Source organism: Dipodomys merriami, unplaced genomic scaffold (genome assembly GCF_024711535.1).
Source record: "Dipodomys merriami isolate MVZ:Mamm:240054 unplaced genomic scaffold, mDipMer1.0.p SCAF_42, whole genome shotgun sequence".
NCBI lineage: Eukaryota > Metazoa > Chordata > Mammalia > Rodentia > Heteromyidae > Dipodomys > Dipodomys merriami.
In genome coordinates, this window is record NW_027205826.1 from 2135859 (window position 1) to 2161119 (window position 25261).

The 25261-nt window shown below is 49.2% G+C and overlaps 1 protein-coding gene across 3 annotated transcripts in view; it reads left to right on the top strand.

Moving 5' to 3' along the window:
• Rnf157 (ring finger protein 157) overlaps positions 1-25261 on the top strand; it is a 65873-nt gene that overhangs the window by 37931 nt on the left and 2681 nt on the right. For 2 of the 3 annotated variants that reach the window (XM_069992951.1, XM_069992949.1), the window contains exons 4-18: positions 1886-2032; positions 3501-3618; positions 3988-4054; positions 4427-4470; positions 5509-5556; positions 8287-8358; positions 8842-9001; positions 9132-9244; positions 14695-14933; positions 15666-15774; positions 18233-18344; positions 18606-18778; positions 18994-19056; positions 20166-20214; positions 22023-22133. In XM_069992951.1, the coding sequence (XP_069849052.1) occupies positions 1886-2032; positions 3501-3618; positions 3988-4054; positions 4427-4470; positions 5509-5556; positions 8287-8358; positions 8842-9001; positions 9132-9244; positions 14695-14933; positions 15666-15774; positions 18233-18344; positions 18606-18778; positions 18994-19056; positions 20166-20214; positions 22023-22133 (1625 nt within the window). The remainder of the gene's footprint in view (positions 1-1885; positions 2033-3500; positions 3619-3987; positions 4055-4426; positions 4471-5508; positions 5557-8286; positions 8359-8841; positions 9002-9131; positions 9245-14694; positions 14934-15665; positions 15775-18232; positions 18345-18605; positions 18779-18993; positions 19057-20165; positions 20215-22022; positions 22134-25261) is intronic. The other variant, XM_069992950.1, reaches the window with a different exon arrangement.

The window sequence follows — 25261 nt, forward strand, 5'->3', positions numbered from 1 at the left end:
ATCACTTTGAGACCTAGGGCTGCTTCCAGGTTTCTGGTGGTTAATTGGAGATAAAGAGTCTCGTGGCCTTTCCTACCTGGGCTGGCTTTGAACAACAGTCCTCAGATCTCAGCCTCTGAAGTAGCTAGGATTATAGGGATGAGCCACTGGTGCCTGGTCACACCTTGCTTTTTTGAGAAGTACTGGGGTTTGAACTCCGGAGCTTGCACTTGCTAGCTGTAGTCACTCTACTCCTTGAGCCATGCCCCAGCTCTGAGAAGCTAGGAGGTGCAGGGATCATGAGTGCCTATGGGATGGAGGCAAAGGGGGCTCAGAATGAGTGTGAGAGAGTCTAGGGTAGTTGCTGTGCCCACATTCAGACAAGAGCCAAGAGGACCCCAGAAAGGACCCCAAGATGCTGAGCTGACAAGGCATGATGGCTCACAGCTACAATCTCAGGACTTGGGAGGCAGATTGGAAGATAGAGGGTTAGAGACCAGCCTGGTCTATGTAGTGAGAACCTATGCCAAAAAAAGAAGAAAACCAGCCACTGGTGACCCATGTTAGTAATCCTAGCTACTCAGGAAGCTGAGATCTGAGGATTTGGGTTCAAAGCCAGCTTGGTCAGGAAAGTCAATGAGACTCTTAGCTCCAGTTTACCAGTAGAAAACCAAAAGTGGAGATGTGGTTCAAAGTGTTAGAGCATTAGCTTTGAGCAAAAAAAAAATCTCAGGGGCCTGCAGAGAGTTTGGGTTAGAATTGGGGTGGTGTGTAGGAGACCAGCAACTGAAAGGGACGTGATGAGCACCAAGTTCAGGACAGTATCAGGTGACTCTAGCTAACCAGAAGGAACTGCAGACGCTGAAGTGATTGCTGGTTTATTGCGAGAGTCCTATATTGTGGGGATGGGGACGGCGGAGCTCCTCCATGGCACACATGAAGGCAGAGACCAAGACCTCATTTCTACCTGAGGCAGCCAATAGATAATGCCAAAAACTGAAAATCAAGAACCAGTGAACCTGGCACGCTGTTTAGAAATGTGGTTAAATGTGAAATGCTCAGCCAGAACAGATCTCCTCTGAAGAGGTAGACAGGGAAGGAAGAAGGCCTGCTGTTTTGTTTTTTGTTGTGTGTGTGTTTTTTTTAACAAGTCTGTTGGAAACTATTTAAACTATGTGACTAATAACCTTGATTAAATAAAAAAATTAATCCAGGCTGGATGCAGTGTTCTTGCCTATAATCCCAGCCATATCAGGAGATGGAAATCAGGAGGATCACAATTTGAGGCCAGCCTAGACAAAAAAAAAAGCAAGATTCCATCTCAACAAAGAAGCTGGGTAGTGGTAGGAGTATGTCTATAAACCAAACTATTTGCTAAAACATAGGTAGAAGGGTCACAATCTGAGATTAACCTCAGGCAAAATGAACTCTTTTTGAAAAAGAGTTGAAGATATGGCTCAAAGGGACCTAAGCAAGCATAAAGCCCCAAATTCAAACCCCTAATACTTAAAAAATAATCTAGCATAGGTGTAACTTAATAACATAATAACACTTGAACTCAGAGGCTGGGTGCTGTCCCTGAGCTCTTTTGCTCAAGGCTAGTGTTCTACCACTTTGAGCCACAGCTGCACTTCTGGTTTTTTAAGTGGTTAATTGGACATAAGAAGTCTCACTGGGACTTTTCTGCCCTGGCTGGCTTCGAACTACCATCCTGAGATCTTAACCTCCTGAGTAGCTAGGGTTACAGACATGAGTCACCAGCAACTGTCCCTGTGATCTTTCATAATAAAGATGTACATATATGTTAATGACCACAGAGAGAACCCCACGTGTTGTTTTAAAAAACAAGGTAAGTCTTAGTTCTGGTGTGCTGCCCCAGAATGCTGAGTCTTTTCTGGTTTTCTAGATGCGCTGAGGAAATCAAAAGCCCGGGAGAAGAGACTGGTAAAGCTAAGGTCCACTACAACGTCGAGTTTACCTTTGACACAGATGCTCGGGTGGCCATCACCATCTATTATCAAGCCACTGAGGAGTTCCAAAATGGTATCGCCAGGTAAGAGCAGAGACTGTACTTCCTTCCCAGATAGGAGGGGCCAGGCCAAGCTACTTACCCTTTGAGGGAAACTTTTTTTTTTTTTTTCTGTTGTTCATGGGGCTTGAACTCTGGGCCTGGGCACTGTCCTTGAGCTCTTCAGCTCAAAGCTAGTGCTCTACCACTTGAGCCACAGCACCACTTCCAGTTTCCTGGTGGTCAATTGGAGATAAAAATCTCACAGACTTTCCTGCCCCTGCTGGCTTTGAACCATGATCCTTAGATCTCAGCCTCCTGAGTAGTAGGATTACAGGCGTGAGCCACCAGCCCCCAGCTTGGGAAATGTTTTTCTAATCAAGTGAGATCTCATTCTTGAATGTATACTTTCTTTTCCAAAAATGTCTTTTTTGCTTTCATTTGTGTCTTTGGTGGACAGTGACCTTAGATGCTGTTAAAAACCTGTTTAGCAGTTGGTTACCCATGGTAGGCTGAGAATGGGAAGATTGTGGTTCAAGGCCAGCTTACGCAGGAAAGTATGAGAGAGCCCTCAACAGGTGGCTGGGCATGGTGGTACATGCCTATCATCCTAAATTCTGTGGGAGACTGAGATTGGGTGGAACCTGGTTCCAGACTATCCTAGGCAGAAAAGAGTTCACAAGACCCCATTTCCACAGGCCTGATGTTGTATGCCTGTCATCTCAACTTTGACTGGGAGCCTAAAACTGGCAGATTATCATAGTCGAGGCATACGCTGGGCAGGAATCAAGATCCTCTTGAAAGTAGCTAGCATAAGCCAGGTGCTGGTGGCTTATGCCTATAATCGTAGCTACTCAAGAGGTTGAGATCTGAGGATAATGGTTCAAAGCCGACCTTGGCAGGAAAATCCTGAGACTCATATCTCCAATTAACTACCAGAAAACCAGAAGTGGCACTGTGGCTCAAGTTGTAGAGCATTCGCCTTGAGCTGAAGAGTTCAGGCTCAGCACCCAGACCCAGAGATTAAGTCCCCCCACCACCCCCCACCCTCCACCCCCAAAAATAGCCCTCACAAAAAAGGGCTGGAGGGTCTGGGAAGGTGGCTCAGTGCTTGCCTTGCCTGCATGAGGCCCTGGGTTTGATTCCTCAGCACCACATAAGCAGAAAAAAGCCTCAAATGGTTCTGTGGCTTAAGTGATAGAGCGCTAGCCTTGAGCTGAAGAGCTGAGTGACAGCGCCCAGGCCCAGAGTTCAAGCCCTATGACCGACCAAAAACAAAGGGCTGGAGTCATGGCTCAGCAGTTGAGTGCAGCAAGCACAAGTCATGACATCAAACCCCAATACCTTAAAACAAAAAGGAAAACTACTTAGCTACCTGTCTGTAGGCCTTTTATTTTTATTTTTTCCTGTGCTTGAGCCTGTTGGAATTGAGAAACAGACATGAGATTGAGGGGGCTGTGAGACTGTCTGGTCTAGATTCTAACTTTAGTTCTGCTTCCCACTTGATGTACAGCTACATTCCAAAAGACAACAGCCTGCAATCGGAGACTGTGCACTACAAGCGAGGGGTGTGCCAGCAGTTCTGCCTGCCCTCCCACACCGTGGACCCCTCGGAGTGGGCCGAAGAGGAGGTGAGTGGCCTTTGCTGGAGATGGCCAGCACCCAGGAGCTTCCTGGGACCCAGGCCAGCAGCAGAGGCTCTGCCTGGACACTTAGGACCATGTTCACCTTTATACCCAGTGACTTCTTCATTCCCCTAAAGGAAATACCTGTCCTTGTTCCTCCCATGCTGATGTAGCCTCGTTACCTAGGCCTCTCTGAGAAGAGGAACTGAAGGTTAGAGGCTTTAACTGGGGGTCTTCAGTTCAACAGTCTTGGGGAGGTTGATGAATAAGGCACAATAGATGGGGGTAACATTTCCTGCCAGTGCCTTCATTTTTGGTAGGTGTTTCAGCCATCTACATGTGTTGTGTCCTGTTTTGTTCTCTTCCCCCCTGCAGCTCAGCTTTGACCTGGACCGAGAGGTTTACCCTCTGGTGGTGCACGCTGTGGTGGATGAAGGCGACGGTAGGGGCGTCTCCGTCTTCCTTTGGGTGTATGCTGCCCTGATGGGGCACAGTCCTGCAGAAGCTGTGGCCAGTATAACACACCTTCTCTGGAGGGTCTTAGCCCTTCCTATCTGAGTCCAGCTCCTTGGGCTACAACGGAGAAGTGCTGGGCCTACAACACCATGGCTTTGTGTGGGGAGGGGGAATATGCCAGTACTGGGGCTTGAACTCAGGTCCTCTCACTCTTCCTTAGCTTTATCATTCAGTTCTGGTGCTCTGCCACTTGAGCCACTGCTCCATTTCCAGTACCGTGGCTACAGACCGTGGGAAGTGGAAGGTGGGCATCAGAGGTGCAGTGGGCCTTCTTTACCTGTGTGCCTGTTTCTTTCAGAATATTTCGGCCATTGCCATGTATTGCTGGGTACGTTTGAAAAGGTAAATTATCACTTCAACATACATTTAAGGCTTTCTTTTTTTAATTTTGTAAAATTATCTTCGAGTAGTTATGCAAAGGAGTTGCCATTTCACAAAGCAGTTAATGGATGCCGTATATTTTGGTCCATGTCACCTTTCAACATTCTCACCCATTTACATTTAACACTTTCTTTTTGTTTGTTTGTTTGTGTGTCGGTTGTAGGGCTTGAACTCAGGTACTGTCCTTAAGCTCTTGTTTTATTTATTTTTTTTCTGGTCCTTGGGCTTGAACTCTGGGCCTGGGCACTGTCCCTGAGCCTCTTTGTGCTCATAGCTAGCACTCTACCAGTTGAGCCTTGGCACTATTTCTGGCTTTTTCTGAATAGTTTATTGGAGATAAGAAAATCTCCTGGGGGCTGGGAAGGTGGCTCAGTGGTAGAGCGCTTGCTTTGCCTGCATGAGGCCCTGGGTTCGATTCCTCAGCACCACATAAGCAGGAAAAAAAAAGCCAGAAGTGGCGCTGTGGCTCAAGTGGTAGAGCGCTAGCCTTGAGCTGGAGAGCTGAGAGACAGTGCCCAGGCCCAGAGTTCAGGCCCCACGACTGGACCCCCCCAAAAAAGAAAATCTCGTAGACTTTTCTGCTTGGGCTGGCTTCGAACTGTGATCCTCAGATCTTAGCCTCCTGAGTAGCTAGGATTACAGGTGTGAACCACCAGCGCCTGGCCAACATTTAACACTTTCTTTCCTAAGAGGTTAACCTTGTTTTCAGGCTCGCCTGAGCTCAGAATAGTTGGGCTTGGGGAGGTATTAAACAGGTATTAGAATGCAGCTGGCTCTGACAAGTTTTCAATGCTGCATGACCTTTGACCCCTCAAGCCTCAGCCTCAGCCTCATTCTAAAATTACCAGTTAATGTGATCACTGCAAGACCTTCATAGTCATTAGATTTTGCAATTCCATTTTGTGTAGGCCCAAGAACATGTAACGTTATAGAACAACCACAGGTGTGAGGTGCGGTGAGCTTTCTGCTTTGGTTGTAACCATCATATTTTCATTCCAGCACACAGATGGGACTTTCTGTGTCAAGCCCCTCAAACAGAAGCAGGTGGTAAGTATCTGAGGGCCAGGGGCTACTGGATCTCTCTCTCTCTCTCTCTCTCTCTCTCTCTCTCTCTCTCTCTCTCTCTCTCTCTCTCTAACTCTTTTGCTCAATATTCTTTTTCCCTCTCTTCTTTCTTTTGTGTAATCAAGGGGAAAAAGAAAAAAGGAGCACTTTTGTGTGCTAGAAACCACTTGGGTGGCCTGGAAGGAACACGGACTGTGGGTCTCTAAGGCTGGGGAATTGCCAGTGCTGAGGCTCTCTATCTGCACAAGGACTCGAGAAATGAAAGGACAAGATTTATCTCTTGGCATTAGACTGGGAGGCTTTTTTTATTTCAAATGTCAGGGTGAGAAACACTTCAAGCAAAAGGTCTAAAGTATCGGGGTGCAATTCAGAGGCTATTAGCGCCCTTGGCTTCATTTATTCCCCCATTCCTTTCCCACAATTCGGTTTGCAGACCTTTGGCCCTTCCAGCATAACAGCAAGGTCCGAATATGTCAGCTAGAAGCTGAGCCCACACCATGTGTCACACTTTGCTTTGCCCTCCTCCATAGGTGGGAGGATCCTCCGTGGAGGGTGAGGGGCGGTGCTGCCCTGGCACTGGTTATAGCCTGGTGGAGAGGTGAATCATCACAGTCGCCACGAGGAGGTGGGAGCAGGTGGGAAGGGCAGGGCTGACACAAGAGAGACACAAGAGAGGCCTTGCTTCAGATGAGTGATAGGCGTCCGATTCTACATGAGTACATTCTTCTGTTTTAGGTACTTGCCCCTCGGTTAATGAAGCCAATAGTAGCCAATAATACTTTTGTATACTTTCCGCATAGTTATTATGTTGAAACAAATTTTAGAACAAAGCAGGGAGGGTAGGCACCAGATGGCTCATACCTGTTACTAGCTATACAGGAGGCTGAGATCTGAGGATTGCAGTTTAAAGCTAGCCTGGGTGGGGTAGTGCATGAGGCTTTTCAATTAACTCGCAAAAACGTCACAGCAGAGCTGTGGCTCAAGTGGTAGAATGCCAGCCTTGAGTGAAAGAAAGCTAAGGGACAAAAACCAGACCCTGAGTTAAAGCCTCAGTACCTGCATGCGCGCACGCGCACGCACGCACACACACACACACACACACACTCAGAGAGACCATAGCTCCTGAGCCCAGGGTGCTGTCTAGGCAGTCCAGCCTTGAGTACTTACAGGGAAGGCTTAGTTAGCCAAGAGGGAAGCATAGCTTGAAGGAAATAGTCTATTTTCCTCTTGTTGGATTTGCATTAGTAATAAACCATCCCACTGGAGAGGAAGCTGTCAACTCCGAGATAATGGGGTGTCTGAAAGCAGAGATGAGGAAATAGGAGAAGTAGACTTCTGGAGGGAAATAAAGGGAGAGCCAGCTTTGGCACCAACACGACCTTAGGATTCAACGTTGATAGCTGAAGTTTCAAAAGCCAAGTTGTGTGGTGCTATTAGATAGTCCCTGCTACTCAGAAGTCTGAGACCAGCATAGGCAACATGTCTCCAAAAAACCAAGCTGGGCATGGTATACAGACTCGTAAGTACTCAGGAGGTAGAGGGAAGAATTTGGGGATTTGAAGCTAGCCTGGGCTACACAGTGAGATCCTGTCTCAAAACAAGAACCAAGAAAAAGGGGCTGGGAAGGTGGCTCAGTGGGAGAGTGCTTGCCTCGCATACATGAGATCCTGGGTTCGATTCCTCAGCATCACATAAGCAGAAAAAGCTGGAAGTGGCGCTGTGGCTCCAGTGGTAGAGTGCTGGCCTTGAGCTGAAGAGCTGAGGGACAGCGCTCAGGTCCAGAGTTCAGGCCCCACAACCAACCAAAAAAAAAAAAAGACGGAAAGAAAGAAAGAAAGAACAAAGAAAAAGAAAAACAAAAAAAGTAACCAGGCCAAGAGTTAGACATGTTAGACAAAGGATGTTCCACTTGGATTCCTTGGCCATCTATGTTTTTCTCTCTCCCTCTTTCTCCCTGCACATTTCTTCTTCTTTCACTTTTCTATACTTTTGTCCTTATTATGTCTGAAGTGAAATTTTCTCACATAGTGTTACTTTTTTTTCCCCATTGGTTGTGGGGCTTGAACTCTGCCTGGGGTCTGTCCCTGAGCTTTTTCACTCAAGGCTAGCACTCTGCAACTTTGAGCCACAGCACACTTCTGGCTTTCTAGTTGTTAATTGGAGATAAGAGTCTTATGGAAACCGGGAGCCGGTGGCTCACACCTGTAATCCTAGCTACTCAGGAGGCTGAGATCTGAAGATCACGGTTCAAAGCCAGCCCAGGCAGGAAAGTCCATGAGACTCTTATCTCCGATAAACCATTAGAAAACCAGAAGTGGCACTGTGGCTCAAGCGGTAGAGTGCTTGCCTTGAACTGAAGAGCGCAGGGACAGCACCCAAGCCCAGAGTTCAAGCCCCACGACCTACAAAAAAAAAAAAAAAGAGTCCATGGACTTTCCTGCCCAGGATGGCTTCAAACCATGATCCTCAGATCTCAGCCTCCTGAGATGGCAGGCGTGAGCCACCAGCACCAGCTGTATTTATTTCCCTTTTATACATACTCTTCTGTCCTCTTTCTGATCTATGCCTTTCCTAACCATTCATAAAAGGGAGCCACCATTCAGTGGGTAAATTAAGATGTGATTCTTCACTGTGAACCCATCATCCTGAGCTCAGCGGCGGCTGGTGGGGGCTCCTCTACTGTCTCCTTCAGCTTCTCTGTTGGCCCTTCAGGTAGATGGGGTCAGCTACCTCCTTCAGGAGATCTACGGAATAGAAAACAAGTACAACACACAGGATTCTAAGGCAAGTTTGGTTCAAAGTTTTGTTGTATACTCTGTGGGGCTAGGGCTGAGGAGCCTGGTGAGCCAGGTCTAGAGCTGTTGGAAAGCATTCAGCTCATCTGATTTCTGTCTGTGGAAATGAAGTAGGCTACCCAGGACTTGTTCTTCTGCACTAGGCTCTGTTGAACTCCATTTGATGGAGTTCACTCCCCATTTGCCCTGATCTGCGTGGGCTACTAGGTTCCTTCAGCTCAGATGATCAGAGGAATGCCAGAGTTGGGCCTCTGAGGCTGAGCTCTGAGCTGCCCTCCCCTCCAAGCTCCCTAACCCCCACCTCTCTCCTGCAGATGAGCTGTTCTCAGAGGCAGTGAGACTGTGCACCATAAAGCACTGGCCTAGGTCTTGTTCCTAGTCCTTGTCTCTGCTCTTCAACTAGCTGCTTTGTAAATAAAGTACAGGACATTGAGGTTTTATGTCATTGCCTATATAACTGTCTCCCTGGTAGGTGGCCGAGGATGAAGTGAGCGACAACAGTGCTGAGTGTGTGGTGTGTCTCTCGGATGTCCGGGACACCTTGATCCTGCCCTGCCGCCACCTCTGCTTGTGTAACACCTGTGCGGACACCCTGCGCTACCAGGCCAACAACTGCCCCATCTGCCGGCTCCGTAAGCCCTAGGTGGTAGAGGGAAGGCAGGGAACCCGAGAATGGCATTACCCTGATTGCCATAGGGAGGGACCAAGGTTCACCTTAATCCTGGAGCAGGATGTCCTGATTGCCTGTTTTCTTCTTCACAGCCTTCCGGGCACTGCTTCAGATCCGAGCCATGAGGAAAAAACTGGGCCCCTTGTCCCCAACCAGCTTTAATCCCATCATCTCCTCTCAGACATCTGACTCTGAGGAACACTCGGTGAGTTGGGCACAGAACCATGGGATTCGAGCGCTAAGGCTTTCATGGAGTTTAACTCTTTTTTTTTTTTTCTTTTTAAAGCTTTTACCTTTTGTCCCTTTTTTTTTTTTTTTTTTTTTTGGTCTTTAGACAGGGTCTCACCATGTAGCCCAAGCTGGCCTCACACTTGCTGGCTTTGACCTTCTTTACCCGGCTTTACAGCATGAAATTGAACCTGGCCAGACTGATAGATTTGCTAGACTAAGCTCATGGTCTATTAATATTACTCAGGCATCCTGTCCAATGAATACTTACATTCCTAAAAACAATTTGCTGTGGTTCACTACAGGAGGGCCCACCTCTATAGCTCCCCAAGCAGAAACAGGGATGATTGCATTTTTGGTTTTGTTTTGGGGTTTTTTTTTTGGTGGTCATGGGGCTTGAACTCTGGGCCTGAATACTGTCCCTCAGCTTTTCAGCTCAAGGCAAGCACTCTACCACTGAGTCACAACACCACTTCTGGTTTTCTGGTGGTTAATTGGAGATAAGAATCTCACGGACTTTCCTTCCTAAGCTGGCTTTGAACCCAGATCCTCAGATCGCAGCCTCCTGAGTAGCTAGGATGACTGGCGTGAGCCACGGGCACCCAGTGGATGATTGTTTTTATTTGAATAAAATTGTACTATCTTTATTTGAATCCTTGAGGAAGTTGACCTTTTTTGTTACTATTTTGGGTTTATTTTATTTTTATTGTCTATAAGTAGTTGTATAAAAGGGTTTCAATTCAACCCATCAGGAAGGTAACTTTTTCTCTGTCCCATTTCATGGTTTCGGTGACTGGGAGTCAAGTGGACAGTAACTGACCCCATACAACCATATAAGAACAATGCTGGGATCAAGTGCCTCACAGCTGTAGGGCAGCGGCTGTGGGCTGGGATAAACTCAGGTAGAGTGCTGGCCCTGGTATGCCTGAGGTCCTTGGTTCCATCCCCAGCACTGGAAAAAGAAGACACTTTTGTTCTTACGTCAACCCACTGATGGGAGAGATTTACTGTGCAGTGAATGGTATCGGTATAATTCGTTTACTGTTCAGAGAGGAAAAATCAGTATAGCACTTCTTTTTTTTTTTTTTTTTTGGGATCTGGTCGTGGAGCCTGAACTCTGGCCCTGGGCACTGTCCCTCAGCTCTTCAGCTCAAGGCTAGCGCTCTACCACTTGAGCCACAGCGCCACTTCTGGCTTTTTTCTCTTTGCTTATGTGGTGCTGAGGAATTGAACCCAGGGCCTCAGGCATGCAAGGCAAGCACTCTACCACTGAGCCACCTTCCCAGCCCAGCACTTTAATTCTTATCAGATAACAAATTGCAGATAATTGTTAGCTTTGTTAAAAGTGCAAATGGTGCATTAAAAATCTTAAATAAATTATGCATGACTATTTGGATAGAGAAAGATTCCTTTAAGTTCTCAGCAATAGAAAACTACAAAGAAAAAAATCTAAATCTACTCAAAACTTCAGAGTTAAGTCAGGCTGCTCAGTAGGCTGAGTGAGATCTGAGCATCGTGGTTCAAAGCCAGCCTGGGCAGGAAAAGTCCATGAGTCTCTTATGTCCAATAAACCACTCAGAAAAACAGAAGTGGCACTGTGGCTCAAGTGGTAGAGCACTAGCCTTGAGCTAAAGAGCTGAGGGACAGCACCCAGGCCCAGAGTTAAAGCCCGGAAACCAACCCCCCCCCAAAAAAAAGTCAAAATTAAAAAACAAATTAAATTATTGGCAGCTTTTATATCAGAAGAAAGCCTAATAAAGCAGTAGATAAGTTAGCAAAAGGATATTAACAAAAATTATGATCTCTGGACACTCATGGCTCATACCTGTAGCCCTAGCTACAGAAGCTGAAATCTAAGGATCACAATTTGAAGCCAACCCATCTGGAAAGTCAGTGAGACTCTTATCTTCAATTAACCACTGAAAAGCCAGAAGTAAAGCTGTAATAGCTCAAGTGGTAGAGCACCAACCTTGCCCAAAAAAGCTCAGGGACAGTACCCAGTCCCTGAGTTCAAGCCCCAGGACTGGTACCAAACGAAAAAAGAAGGAAAGAAAATCTGAAGAAGGTATTTTTGTTTTGTTTACAGTTCTAGGGGTTGAATTTGGGGCTTATATGCATTCTGGCCAGTGAGCTTCACATCCAGCTAGGAAAGAGCTTCATAAACATATATAAGGAGGTTCATGGGAGCCAACAGTAGGACATGTCTGCCATAGCTCAATATCAGCACTGGTAGAGTAGTTAGGAAACTTACAGTTGTCTATAAAAAAGGGACAGATCTGAAAAGGTTTCAGAAAGGTAGGCAAATATTTATGTTGGGTGAAATAAGATATAGAATTGTTTCTTCCTTTCTTTTCTTCTTTTTATTGTTTGTACTAGTACTGGGACTTGAACTAAGGTCCTGGGCACTGGCCCTTAATAGCTTTTTTTCCCCACTGCTCAAGGCTGGTGCTCAGCCACTTGAGGCCCAGCTCCACTTGTGGTTTTTTGCTAGTTAATTGGAGATCTGTCTCATAGACTTATCTGTCTAAACTAACTTTGAACCTCAATCCTGAGACCTCAGCCTCCTGAGTCAGTAGGATGAAAAGCATGAGTCATAGGTGCCTAACTAGAATTGTTGTTTTTTAGTTGGTTGACTTTTTGTTATTATAGAGGTGATGTACAGAGGGATTACATTTACATGAGTCAGGTAATAAGTACATTTTCTTTTCTTTTCTTTTTTTTTTTTTTGTGGGGGGGTCTGGTCGTGGGGCCTGAACTCTGGGCCTGGGCGCTGTCCCTCAGCTCTTTAGCTCAAGGCTAGCGCTCTACCACTTGAGCCACAGCGCCACTTCCGGCTTTTTTCTTTTTGCTTATGTGGTGCTGAGGAATCGAACCCAGGGCCTCAGGCATGCAAGGCAAGCGCTCTACCACTGAGCCACCTTCCCAGCCCAATAAGTACATTTTCTTTCATACGGTGTCTTCTATTCCCTCATTCTCTCCCAGCCCCTCCTCCCATCTCCACCCATGAATTGTATAGTTCACTTTTATCCATGTCCAGTGAACTCAACTGCTGCACTTTTTTGCTCTTCAAGTCCTGTACCTTCCCCACAACCCTTCCAGAGATGTACTCTGAATGCACTGTACATAGATAAAGAAGACAGAATCATCAAAAAATAAAAACTAAAGGAAAAAGAAAGAAAGGGAAAGGGGGGAAAAAGTCTCTTGTTTCTGTATCATAGAGTTCATTTCAGTATGTGTATTATTTTATAGAATTATGAAGAGTCAATTAGGCATTGTGCCTTGTGTTTCTTTCCTAAGAGTATCCTCTTTTGGTCTCACTCTCTGTGAGTTTCTAGAATCCTGTATAATTTATCATAGTCCAGTGCATTTTAGATCTAATTTCCACATATCAGAACATGCACCATTGGTCTCTCTGAGCTTGGCTTAACTCAGTTAACGTGATTTGTTCTAGTTCCATCAGTTTCCCTGCAAATGATATTTATTATTATATATTTGTATTTATTCTATTTTATTCTTTTTCTTTTCTTTCTTTCTTTCTTTCTTCCTTTCTTTCTTTTTTCTTTCTTTTTTTTTTTTGTCAGTCATGGGGACTGAACTGCGCCTGGGCTTTGTCCCTGAGCTCTTCAGCTCAAGGCTAGCGCTCTACCACTTGAGCCACAGCGCCACTTCCAGCTTTTTCTGCTTATGTGGTGCTGAGGAATTGAACCCAGGGCCTCATGCATGCAAAGCAAGCACTCTACCACTGAGCCACCTCCCCAATCCCCTATTCTATTTTATTCTTTCCACAGTTTTTGGATTCCCTCATCTATTGTCGGGAATCTGGGCTGTTTTCATATCTTGGCTAATGTAAATAAACATGGATATATGAGTGTCCTTATATCCTGGTTCTTGATGTTCAGGGTAGATGCCTAGGAACGTATGGCTGGGTCATAGGAAAGGTCTATGTTTGGTAGAGGGGAGGGGGTGGTTTGTTTTTAATTTTTGTTGGTCGTGAGGCTTGAATACTGGGCCTGGCACTGTCTCTGTGCTCTTTAGCTCAAGGCTAGTGCTCTACCACTTGATCTACAGGGCCACTTCCATTTTTTTCTGCTTATGTGGTGCTGAGGAATCGAACCCAGGGCCTCATGCATGCTAGGCAAGTACTCTCCCACTGAGCCACCTTCCCAGTCTGATTTTTTTGGTGCCAGTACCAAGCTATTTTTGTTATAATGGCTCTGTAATAGAGTTTGAGGTCTTTGATACCACTTTTATTGCTTTTTGTTGTTGTTTTTTTTTGTCCGTCACAGGGCTTGAACTCTGGGCCTGGGCGCTTTCCCTGCGCTCTTCAACTCAAGGTGAGTGCTCTACTACTTGAGCTCCAGCACCACTTCCGGTTTTCTAGTGGTTTATTGGAGATAGTCTCACAGAGTTCCTGCCCGGGCTGGCTTTGAACCATGATCCTCAGATCTCAGCCTCCTGAGTAGCTAGGATTACAGGTGTGAGCCACCGACGCCCAGCGTGATCTGTGATCTGTGGTTATTGTTTTTGGCTCTGTTGATGTAGTGAATTACATTTATTGATTTGTGTGTGTTAAACCAGCCTTGCATTTTTTTTAACAGATTGAGCATTAATGTGTAAATAGTACAAAGAAAATAGTTGGAAGAAATTGTACTAGAATGCTAACAAAAGTTACTTTGGTCTAAGTACCGGTGGCTCATGCGGACAATCCTAGGTACTTAGGAGGCTGTGATCTGGAGGATCATGGTTTGAAGCCATCCTGGGCAGGAAAGTCTGTGAGACTCTTATCTCCAATTAACCACAAAAAGTGGGAAGTGGAACCTTAGCTCAAGTGGTAAAGCATCAGCCTTGAGCACAATAGCTCAAGCCCCAGCACCAAAAAAATAAAAAATAAAAAAGTTTCTCTGGATAACTCATTATTGGAATTTTTTCCTTCTATTTTGATGTTTTCCAAATGTCCTTAGTGCTTATTTATGTATATTATTATTAGCTATTGTGAAGAATGAGCTAGGAGCCTGGTTCTTTGACTTTTTATGTTTCCTTTACATCTGACACAGAAACTTTTCTTACCAGATGTAAAGAAAGCAAATTTTAGCGTATAGTAAGAAACATGAAGCCAGCAATTTGTCATTCATGCCCATAATCCCAGCTGCTCAGGAGGCTGAGATCTGAGAACCACAGTTCGAAGCCAGCCCGGGCAGAAAAGTCCGTGAGACTCTTATCTCCAATTAACCACCAGAAAACTGGAAGTGGAGCTGTGGCTCAAAGTGGTACAGTGCTAGCCTTGAACAGAAAAGCTCTAGGACAGCGCCCAGACTCTGAGTTTAAGTCCTACAACCCACAGAAAAGAAAAAAAATGAAAGAAACGTGATGGTGCCCCCCAAACAATACGCACTTAAGTAATTTTTCAACTTGTCTCTGGTTCCCTAGTCCTCGGAGAACATTCCACCAGGCTATGAAGTGGTGTCTCTTCTGGAAGCCCTCAACGGGCCTCTGAGCCCGTCCCCGGCGGTGCCTCCACTTCATGTGCTTGGGGACGGCCACCTCTCAGGAATGCTGCCCTCGTACGGCAGTGACAGCCACCTGCCCCCCGTCAGGACACTGTCCCCCCTTGACCGCCTGTCTGACTGCAGCAGCCAAGGACTCAAGCTCAAAAAGAGTCTCTCCAAGTGAGTAGCCAGCACGTGTGCCTCCCTGGGCCATATTCCAAACCGTCCTGTCCCTTCTCCGCATGCTGTCATATCCTGGGCCCAGAGCTGCTTCACCACACCCCTGAGCAGTCCCCGGGGGAAAGGTCATCCATCCCTAGGAGATGAAACAAATTGTCTGGAGAATTCCCCTTAGATGAACCTGCCACTTGTTCATTTGAGAGGGAGCCAGGGGCACAGGGCAGAAGACATTGAACCAATGAGGGGACAGGACCACTCAGGCCCCTGGGGACCGTGGCTTACTCTGAAGACAGAAAGATCTAGCTGGAAGCATGGCTCAGTAGAGAACACTCGCCTAGCAAGTGCAAGGTCCTGAGTTCAAACCCCAGTACCAGACTCTGAGACTGAAGGCACCTCATGACCCTAACTCTTAAATAGCTAAATCCAATGGGGGGATAACCACCACAGCGTCTACCACAGAGGGTATTGCACGTGGAAGTATTGAGACCCTAGCAGTGTTGGTCATTTTCTCCCCTAAGATCAGGCAGCATTTCCTTAAAGGAGCAAGAAGCAGAAGGGGTCTCTGTCTCTCCTGTCCCCGCTCTCCACACCTCTCCCCTCACCCTGGGGCCTGGTGTTGGCTGGCTCCCCTGGTGTCATCTTCCCATGCCGTCTGCAGGAGAGGAGTGCGGGCCAGCTCCCAACTCTGCGTGGACAGTGGGTGCAACTGCTTTTCCCTCTGGACTTTTACAGATCTGTTTCCCAGAATTCTTCTGTGCTTCACGAAGAGGAAGACGAGCACTCCTGCAGCGAGTCAGAGACCCAGCTATCTCAGAGACCCGAGGTTCAGCATCCCGGGGAGGTGACTGGTTCTCTTCTCCCTCCCTGGGTGCTGGTGCCAGGCACTGCCATGCCCCCACCCCCCCAGCTCCTCATGTCCACCTATTTCATGTGTTTACTAAACCCTCAGCCCCTCCCAGGCGGTGGCCACAAAGTGTCATGAGAGTCACGTGCTCCTCGGTGTGCAGAGCCTGGTCACTGTGGCCTTGTCCTGTCCTGCAAGCAGAGATGGAAGCCATGAGGAGAGCACGGAAGGCGCTGGCCTCCTGGTGCTTCCATCCTGCAACCGGGATGGAGCTTGACACAAGAGCGGGGTGAAAATGTGTGTGCCGTGTGTGTGTGTGTGTGTGTGTGTGTGTGTGTGTGTGTGTGTGTGTGCCGTGTGTGTGTGTGTGTGTGTGTGTGTGTGTGTGTGTGTGCAACGGGAGACAGGGGTGTAGACCCTGGAGGCCCGAAGTAGCACTGCCACTTAACCAGTGGCCCAGGAGCAGGGAGCGGCAGAGCTGAGAGCTGAGAAGAGGGTTCTAGATGTGGGAAAGTAGAGGGCAAGCTACGGGGAGGCCGCTGGGGTGCAGTGGCAGAGGACAAACTTCCTGTGGGTCTCTACAGGCTTTCTTTAGCCACCTGCTCTCAGTGGCACTGAGCTAGGGGTGGTGGCACATTTGTAGACAAAGTAACTCAGCCCTAAAAACCCAGGTCTATCTGGGACAGCGCTGTGCTGGCATGGCGTCATTCCTGAGCAAGTGCTTGTCAAATGATGATACTTTCTTTTTTCTTCTTTTTTTTTTTTTGTCAGTTGTGGGGTTTGAACTCTGGGCTTGGGTGTTATCCCTCAGCTCTTCAGCTCAAGGCAAGCGCTCTACCACTTGAGCCACAACACCACTTCTGGTTTTCTAGTGGTTTGTTGGAGATAAGAGTCCTACTTTCCTGCTGGTGCTGGCTTTGAACCCTACAATCCTCAAATCTCAGCCTCCTGAGTAGGTAGGATTACGGGCGTGAGCCACCAGCACCCAGCTCTGAGCTGCTTTTTTGCTCAAGGCTACAACTCTTCCCCTTGAGCCACAGCTTTATTTCTAGCTTTTTCCATAGCTTATTGGAGATAAAGTCTCACACACATACCTGCCCAGGCTGGCTTCAAACTGTGATCATCAGATCTCAGCCTTCCAAATAGCTAGATTACAGGCGTAAACCACCAGCACCCAGCAAATTATGAATGAATCTTAATTATAGAAAGAGCCCTCAGCCAGATGTAGTGATGTGCACCTGTAATCCCAGCACTGGGGAGACTGAGGCTGGAGAGTATCAAAGTATAGACCAGTCTGCAACAGTTACAGTGATGTGTCTCAAATAGAAAAATTGAGCCAGATTCTGGTGGCTCACACCTGTAATCCTAGCTACTCAGGAGGTTGAGATCTGAACATCTCAGTTCAAAGCTAGCCCAGGCAGAAAAGTCCATGAGACTCTTATCTGCAATTAATCACCAAAAAAGTAAGAAAGATGGAGCTGTGGCTCAAGTGGTAGAGCTCTAGCCTTGAGCAAAAATCTCAGAGACAGTGCCCAGGCCCTGAGTTCAAATCCCAGAGCCATCCCCCCCCCCACACACACACACATACATACACCATGGGGAAGGGGAGAATCTAAACACAGACCATTAAAGTATAGTAATAGAGATACACAAAATTTCATATCATTTTGTAGGGAAGATCAAAAGCAGCATTTGAGCTGAATCTTGGAACTCTTTAGACCTGAAAGAAAGGGAAAGAGAGGAAGTGGTGCTGTGAAGTGGTAGAATGCTTGCCTTGAGCTGAAGAGCCCAGGGACAGCCCCCAGGCCCTGAGTTCAAGCCCCACAACCAAAGAAAAAGAAAGCTAGGGGAGAGAAGCAGCCAGGTAGGGCAGGAGCAGGCCAGGGGTCCAGTGAGAATGCTGCGTCACCTGACTGATGCGCATGCGCTGACCTGGTCAGACAGGAGCTGGAGGAGCAGGAAAGTGGCTCCACAGGACTAGGCTTGATCTGGCGAGGCTGTGTGCCGGCTGGCCGCCTGGCCGATGGGGTGGGGGAACAGGAGCAGAGGTGAGGTTTTTCCTTTCAGTTCAATGGGGCAGAAACTCACCAGTCGTGCACACACAGTGGGGCCCCTGCTGGCCTATTCTTTTCTTCCTGGGGAAGCAGGGGGTGTCCCCATGTCACAGCTGCTGGGTGACCTGTGTCACCCGAGCTGCAGTCTTTGTGTGGCCCAGCAGATGCTGGCCCTCGGACAGGAGATGCTGACTGCCACTTCCACCTCCCCTGGGAGACATTCCCCAGGCCCAGGCTGGGGAGGTGCTGACAGGAGAGACGCCATGATACCTCTTCTCTTGTCCGCAAGGAACCCTTGTCCCTCCATGTCCCCTTTCCTCTCCAGCCCCTGCGCTCACCCCCTTCCTCCCACAGGCTGAGGGTGTGCTTACTCTGTGTCCTGTTGTGTCCTCCATCCCCAGGAATGTGGTGTGACCCCAGAAAGCGAAAACCTCACCCTGTCTTCATCAGGGGCTATTGACCAGTCGTCTTGCACAGGGACTCCGCTCTCCTCCACCATCTCCTCCCCTGAAGGTACAGAGCGGGCAGGGAGGGGCTGCCCGTGCTCCCTCTGCTCTGTAGCCAGCGCTGTCCTTCCTCCGGTGGGAGAAGCTAGCTGGGGAGGGAGGAGACTCAGGCCTCAACCTGCGGCAGGACGGGTACCCCTGGTCCCTGAGCTGAGTTCGGAGCTCCAACTATAGAGGAGCAGGATCTTAGACTCTAAGGCCTGCGTGCAAGGAAGGAGCTCTGCTCTGGCCAGCTTGACCAGGCTTCCTTCCTCTTCCTCCTCCACAGACCCCGCCAGCAGCAGCCTGGCCCAGTCGGTCATGTCCATGGCCTCCTCCCAGATCAGCACTGACACAGTCTCCTCCATGTCGGGCTCCTACATGGCGCCTGGCAACGAAGAGGAAGGAGAGGCTGTCCCCTCGCCGCAGGGTGCCAGCAGAGCCCCCTCAGAAGAAGACGAGGTAAGGGGAAGGCTCACGCGCTGCCCTGCTCCCTGTGTTTCACTTGTAGGCCCAAGTAGCTTAATAAAGGCCTCTCCAGAGCGGGGTGCTGAGGCTGGTCCCAGGGACCAGACTCCGGGCCGCTGCTGGCTTGGTGCAGACTGGGCTTGAGTTTGAGGCCATGCTTGACCCGAGAGCCTGTGGCAGCTGTGCGCTTGGCTTCTTTTCTCTCGCAGGGGACGCCGGCAGAGTCTCCAGACAGCAATTTCGCTGGCTTCCAGGCAGAGCAGGATGCAGAGGTAACCAGACGGCAGGCAGCGGCGCCTCTCCCACTGCAGGAGCTCCTGCCTTGGCTTGGGTGCCTTGGCTTGAGTGGGTAGGGGGATATTTGAAGGCTTCCTGGTGATATATCTAGAAGGAGTGGGGGGGGAGGGGTCCCAGTGAGCGCAGCCCCACCCTCTGGCCTGGACTCTATCCAGTGTCCATTACTAGGGGACACTAGTTCCAGCATGAGCTATGGTGGACTGAGTTCAAGAGGGGCCTTCCCATGCTAGGCCCTACTTGAGCCTGGAGAACATGCTGGCCTTGGTGACCTGGGTGGAATAGGGTGACTGGGTCACAAGTGTTCACTGGCACCGGGATGTGAACAAGACTGAGTGAAGAAGCTTCTGCCAGCCCCTATCCCAGCACCCCACCCAGGAGCCCCCAACCAGGGCAAGCAGGGCTACAACTCAGCATGAGCTATACCATTTGCCGCCACCCCCTCCCCTCTCCCCACCCCCTCCTCCCCCCTGCGCACCACCACACACACTTCTCAGGCCTTAGTTTTCTGGAGCCAAATCCTCTCAGAGTATGCTTTGGGAGCCTAAGGCTTTTCCAAATGATTTATGATCTCACAATTTGCTATATATATATATATATATATATATATATATATATTTTTTTTTTTTTTTTTTACTCACTGAGCTCTTCAGCTCTACCATTTGAGCCACAGCACCACTTCTGGTTTTCTAGTGGTTCACTGGAGATAAGAGTCTCACGGACGTTCCTGCCTGGGCTGGCTTTGAACTATGATCCTCAGATCTCAGCCTCCTGAGTAGCTAGGATTACAGGTGTGAGCCACCGGCACCTGGCTACAATTTGCTTTTTTATTTAACAACTTCTGTTTCCATCTCAGAGAAACAGGATCAACTAAGCTGCTAACAAGGTTATCCCTGACATACTATGAGCATATGCCTGCAGTGTGGCTGCCCTCTCTGCTCTCAGCTCCCCCTGACCCTCTTACCACATTAGGTGGGAAGTGCACTATGGACAGAGACCTAGGAGCCAGGCATCACCACATTGTCTTCAGCCAGTCATTCCGTGCCTCTGACTGCTGTAGACTCATAGGGCCTTCCTTTCATCCTAGGGAAATGACGTCATAGAGGAAGAGGATGGATCTCCCATGCAAGAAGATGGTAAAAGACCCAGTCCTTTGTCCTCGTGTTGATTCTTGCCTGGGTATTCTCTAGGGGGCAAAGAAAGGGGAACCACTGTGACTGATGGCAGTGCTCAGCTGTGTGTCTGTTGGGGGAATGGTTGTCTTCTTGATGGTGTGACAACACAAGTAAGATCTTAGTGGCCTTAGTGACCTTCCCAGCTCCTCCCAGGACTCAGCTCAGGGAGCCAGGGTAAGGATGCTGCAGAGGACACATGTGCAGTTTAAGACTCTGATGCTTCTTGGCCACTCCCACTGGCCTCCTGCTACAGCTGAGCCCAGGTAGCCTCCAGGAGCACCAGGCAGAGCAGCAGAAGCACAGTCTTCAGTGACATAGGCAGGAGTTTTGGCAGCTTGTCTGGGCTTGCTTTAGTGGGAGAATGTAGAGTGTGTGATCTTAGGAGGCAGCAGACACACAAAGGGCGCTCAGCCTAGTCAAGGACCTGCAGGCTGTCCTGGGCCGCCTTACTATGACCCAGGCCTCCTTGATGTCTTCATTTGGAAGAGTTTGGCCCCCCAGGGCAAGGAAAGAGGAGGCAGCCACAGCTCGGGGCCGCCCTCCTCTCTGCCCGGGGCACTCAGAGCACCGGAGTGCTGTGGCCTACATGCAGTCACGCCAGCAGATGTCATCCTAGTTGCTTCAGCTTTAGCACTGGCCATTGCTTTGGGATGTCCGGGGTGTGCATGTGGACTGGTCAGCTCCTGCTAGGGGAGCCTGGAGGAGAGGCATGCCGCCAGGCCGGCCCTCCCACTCCTGCACCCCTGCCAGGGCTTGAAGCTTCACCACCTCAGTGGATGATTTCAGGGCCCACGGCTCCAGATCATCCTGGGGGATGGCTCCCCCACAGAGTACTTGCTTCCAAGAAGTACGGGGCCAGCTTGTTTCCACCTGACCCTCGCAGCCCACACAAAGTGGCTTCTCTCCTTTCACCAAGGAGAAAGGGGGAGCTCAAAAAAAAATCATTCCTACAACTTCCCTTCCCCTCCTACCTGCCTGCGGGTTTCCAGGCAGCTACTCAATAGATTCAGTCTCAGAAGACAGTAAAACAAGCTAGGGGTTGGTGGCTTACAATTGTAATCCTAGCCACTTGTCAGGCTGAGATCTGAGGATCACGGTTCAAAGCCAGCCCGGCAGAAACTCCGTGAGACTCTTAGGTCCAATTAAGCACCAAAAAAACTTAGAAGCGGAGCTATAGCTCAAGCAGTAGAGCACTAGCTGTGGGCAAAAAAGCTCAGGGACAACACCTAGGCCCTGGCACCAAAAGACAGTGAAACATACGTTTGTGAATATGATCATTCCAGTTTGATGTTTCAGATAGGGAAGTGAAGGTCTTTAGTTGTTGTTTTATGTACGTATCAGTTTTCAGGGCCTTCTGGTCATAAACACATCTGGTCATAAAAACATCACGCTGGAGGCACAGGTACCATGAAGGTACCATGAACCGGGGCCAGCCACGCACAGCCTTTGAGGCCCCGCCCAGCACGGCTTTCTCCATAGTGCCACTCTGCAGTGGCCACTCTCCCAGTGAACAGTGGCGAGGAGAGGCCTGAGTAAGGAGCCGGTCAGGATGGCGCCAGGACTCGGACATGCCCACACAATTCGATTCCTTTTTTTTTTTTTTTTTTTTTTGTCTGCTCTTTACCCACTTAATTATTGTCTTTTTTTTTTTAAGCATATGATTTGATTTTTTTTTTTGTCTCCATCCTTAAGATTTTTATTTTAAGGACAGCAAAGTAGAGGAAAAACCCAGCCAGCCCCTCTCTCTAACTGCATTAACTCCGTTTCAGGCCAGAGGACATGCGCATTTCTAGGTATGGAGTGTGACAATAACAATGACTTTGACATCGCAAGCGTGAAAGCACTGGACAATAAGCTGTGCTCTGAGGTCTGCTTACCTGGTGAGTGGCAGTCTACTGAACATGAACTTGGTGGGAGACACCCCTCTGCTCTTGCCCCCGCTCTCCCCCTGGTGCACCCATCTCCCGGGAGCCCCGCAGTTCCTGCCAAGACAGCCTGGGGTGTGCTCAGGTGCTGGAGACCAGTTCGCTGAGAGGCAAATGAGGAGGCCTCAGGACAGTCCTTGAGCTTTTTACAAAGAGCAAGTCCTGCTCTGAGAATAATGGGGTAGGAAGAAAAGGGCAAAAATTCGTCTCCTTGCAATTTGGCCAGACAGTATGCCCTCCGTTGCCATCCTGCAGATGCCGTGTCAGGTGGCCTATCTTGTTATCATCAGCAGGAAGTCTGAGCAGACAAGCACCTCCCCCCATTCTCCCATCCTCCCCCGCCCAAGTCTTGGAACCATAGCCTGAGCCCATTAACAGTGAAACCATACTCCTCAGAGGATGTGTGCTTAGTGGGTATCAGAAAGGAATTTCAAAGGCAGCATTTTATAGGCCAGCGAATGGCTTTGTGAGCCAGTGAGCTTCAGGTTGCCAGATGCATTGCACATAATAGGTTCAGATGCCAAAGGAGAGGCCGGGGTCAGGGATGCCTGCTCCCCAGAGCCCCAGCTTTCAATTTGTCCCTATTCCCCTTCACGATACCAAACTGAATCCAGGATAATTAATTCCATGTTCAAGCAGCCATGCTACTCAGAACACTCTGAGCACATTCAAGGGCTCTAAGAACCACTTGTGAAAAGTCTTGCCCAACTAGACTGGGTCAAAAGTCCCCTCCCCCCTGGCTTCACCGCAGAGATTGTCTCCATGCTGTGCTCTTTGCAATCCTCCCAACATGGCGGCGTGAAGACCTGCTTCAGCTTCAGAACGGCCACTCCTGGGTCCAGTGCTTTACTCGTTGAGCGAAGTGGCTGGAGGTGTTGGAGCCACACGGCCGTCCGTGGTTGCCACTCTCCATCAGCCTGTGCCAGTCACGGTCCCAGCAGGCCCTGGTCGCACGCCAGCCTGTGGGAAGCCAAGAGACTCGTGGTCCCGCCTTTCCAAGGGCACCTCAGTCATTCTGCAGATTGTCCTGCAGATACTACCCGGGGCCTCGGTGAGGCGCAGGGGACAGTATCAGCTCACCTGCTTCCCCCGCCCTCGGCCAGGGCGTTCCCCCTTCCTGAGCATGGTGAAGGGACGCGCACCCACTTCCCACTTGGCCACCGCCTGCCCAGTTCAGCCTGGACCAGAGCTGCTCGGGACCTTGGCTCAGCTCACTCCCTGCCTTCCCCATTTCCGACCTTGCTCTGTCTGTCCATTTGTGTTTCACGTCTTTTTACCAAATGTAGCTCCTGTCTGTGTGGTTTTGGTTTGTTTTCGGTTTTGATTTTGGTTTTTTGGTTTGTTTTTTTTATTCGGCTCATTTCTGTTCTCTGACTAGTGTGAAAGTTCATGTTCACTCTGCGCCAGCACCGTCCTCCCTGCCTTGCTGGGTCCCACACCAAGCTGCTGGCGTGTGCACTTCGAGGGCTCTTGCTTAGGGCTGTAGGCAGGCTTTCAGGTCCTACCCAAAAGGGTCTGCTGCGTTCACTGCACCAAGAGCTTCCAAGGAAAAAATGCTTGCGAGGTTATACAAACATCTGTTCATCGAAAGTGGGCGTGCTTGAGAGACCAGGCTGGTGAGGGGGATTTGTTTGTAATTGGCCTCCTCAGTTGATAGTTAGGTGAGGATGGTGCCTAAGCCCAGCTCTGCCAGCAGCCTGTCCCCTCAAAGCTCCCCAGCACAACCCTGATTTTGGCAGAGGAAACTGCTGGGAGTGGTTTGAGCCAACGGGGCTGTGGAAATGAGCTTATTTGTTCTGCTTCCTCTTCTACCTCCCTCCAGCCAAGCTGCTTATATTTATTCCACTTCTGGAGGGGAGAGGGGAAGGGCTGAAAGCCCAGGAAAGAGGAAAAGCAGCCTTTAGGGCCTTTAGTGCGACTTCTAGAAGCAGCAGTTCACTGTGTGGCCAGACATGAAATCAAAGGCTGGTGGTACGGATCGGGGAAGAGTTCCCTGTCTCCTCAGCAGAGTCTGAAGGCTCTCCCAGGGAAAATGCCTGTGGCAAAGCATCTCTTGGGTCAAAGACAGGAGATCACCTGGAACGTCCATGGACTATCAGGGCCTCTTCACACCCAGCCGTAGGGCCAGACTTCCATCTTACCATGGGATCTGTAGGCTGTCACGGCTCTTCCAGCTTCTCTGGGTAGGACTCCTCCCTGGAGACTGCTCCTGGTGCAAACGGTGCCCCTTGCGTGCATGCCTGCCCTTCATGAGGACCACCAGGGAAGGGAATCCAGGGAGGCACCTTGCGCTGCTCTGTGCCCTGGGCTGGGCACACACCACTTCACCAAGTGACTCCCCCAACTCGCGGGCTCAGAGGGCACCTGGGTCACCAGCCACTCCTCCTCAAAGAAGCTTCCAGGTTTTCTGGGGCCTCAAGACCCAGCATAGATTTCTGGTTCTTTATACTAGGGGATGGTATGTTCTGAGACGGATTCTGGAAGGATCTGGGGCTAGTGGTGTCTAAGCAGGCTGACATAGATCTACTTAGAATTAGAGTTGCAGGGGCTGGGAAGGTGGCTCAGTGGTAGAGTGCTGACCTTGGATGCATGAGGCCCTGGGTTTGATTCCTTAGCACCACATAAGCAGAAAAAGTCAAAAGTGACACTGTGGCTCAAGTGGTAGAGCGCTAGCCTTGAGCTGAAGAGCTGAGGGACAGCGCCCAGGCCCAGAGTTCAGGCCCCACAACCGGCGGGGAAAAAAAAAGAATTAGAGTTTCAGGACCATGCTGCCAAGTCAGTGTGGTTCCAGCTGAGTGGAACGTGACACAGTGACAGGGGAGGGGCAAGTGATACTTCTAGACCAGCACTTGTGAGAGGAATCTACATACAGCAGTGGGCCTGGTCAGTAAACCTAAAAGTACTGTGGAAGCCCTCACACGGGCCCATGCCTGTAATCCCAGCTAACTCAGGGAGGTGGAGATCCAGAGGATTGTACTCACTCCTAGGCAAAAAGTTAGAGATGCAGGAGGCATGAATAGGAGGATCACATTCCAGGCCCATCTGGGCAAGAAGATGCAAGGCCTTCCCAGAAAAGTAACTAT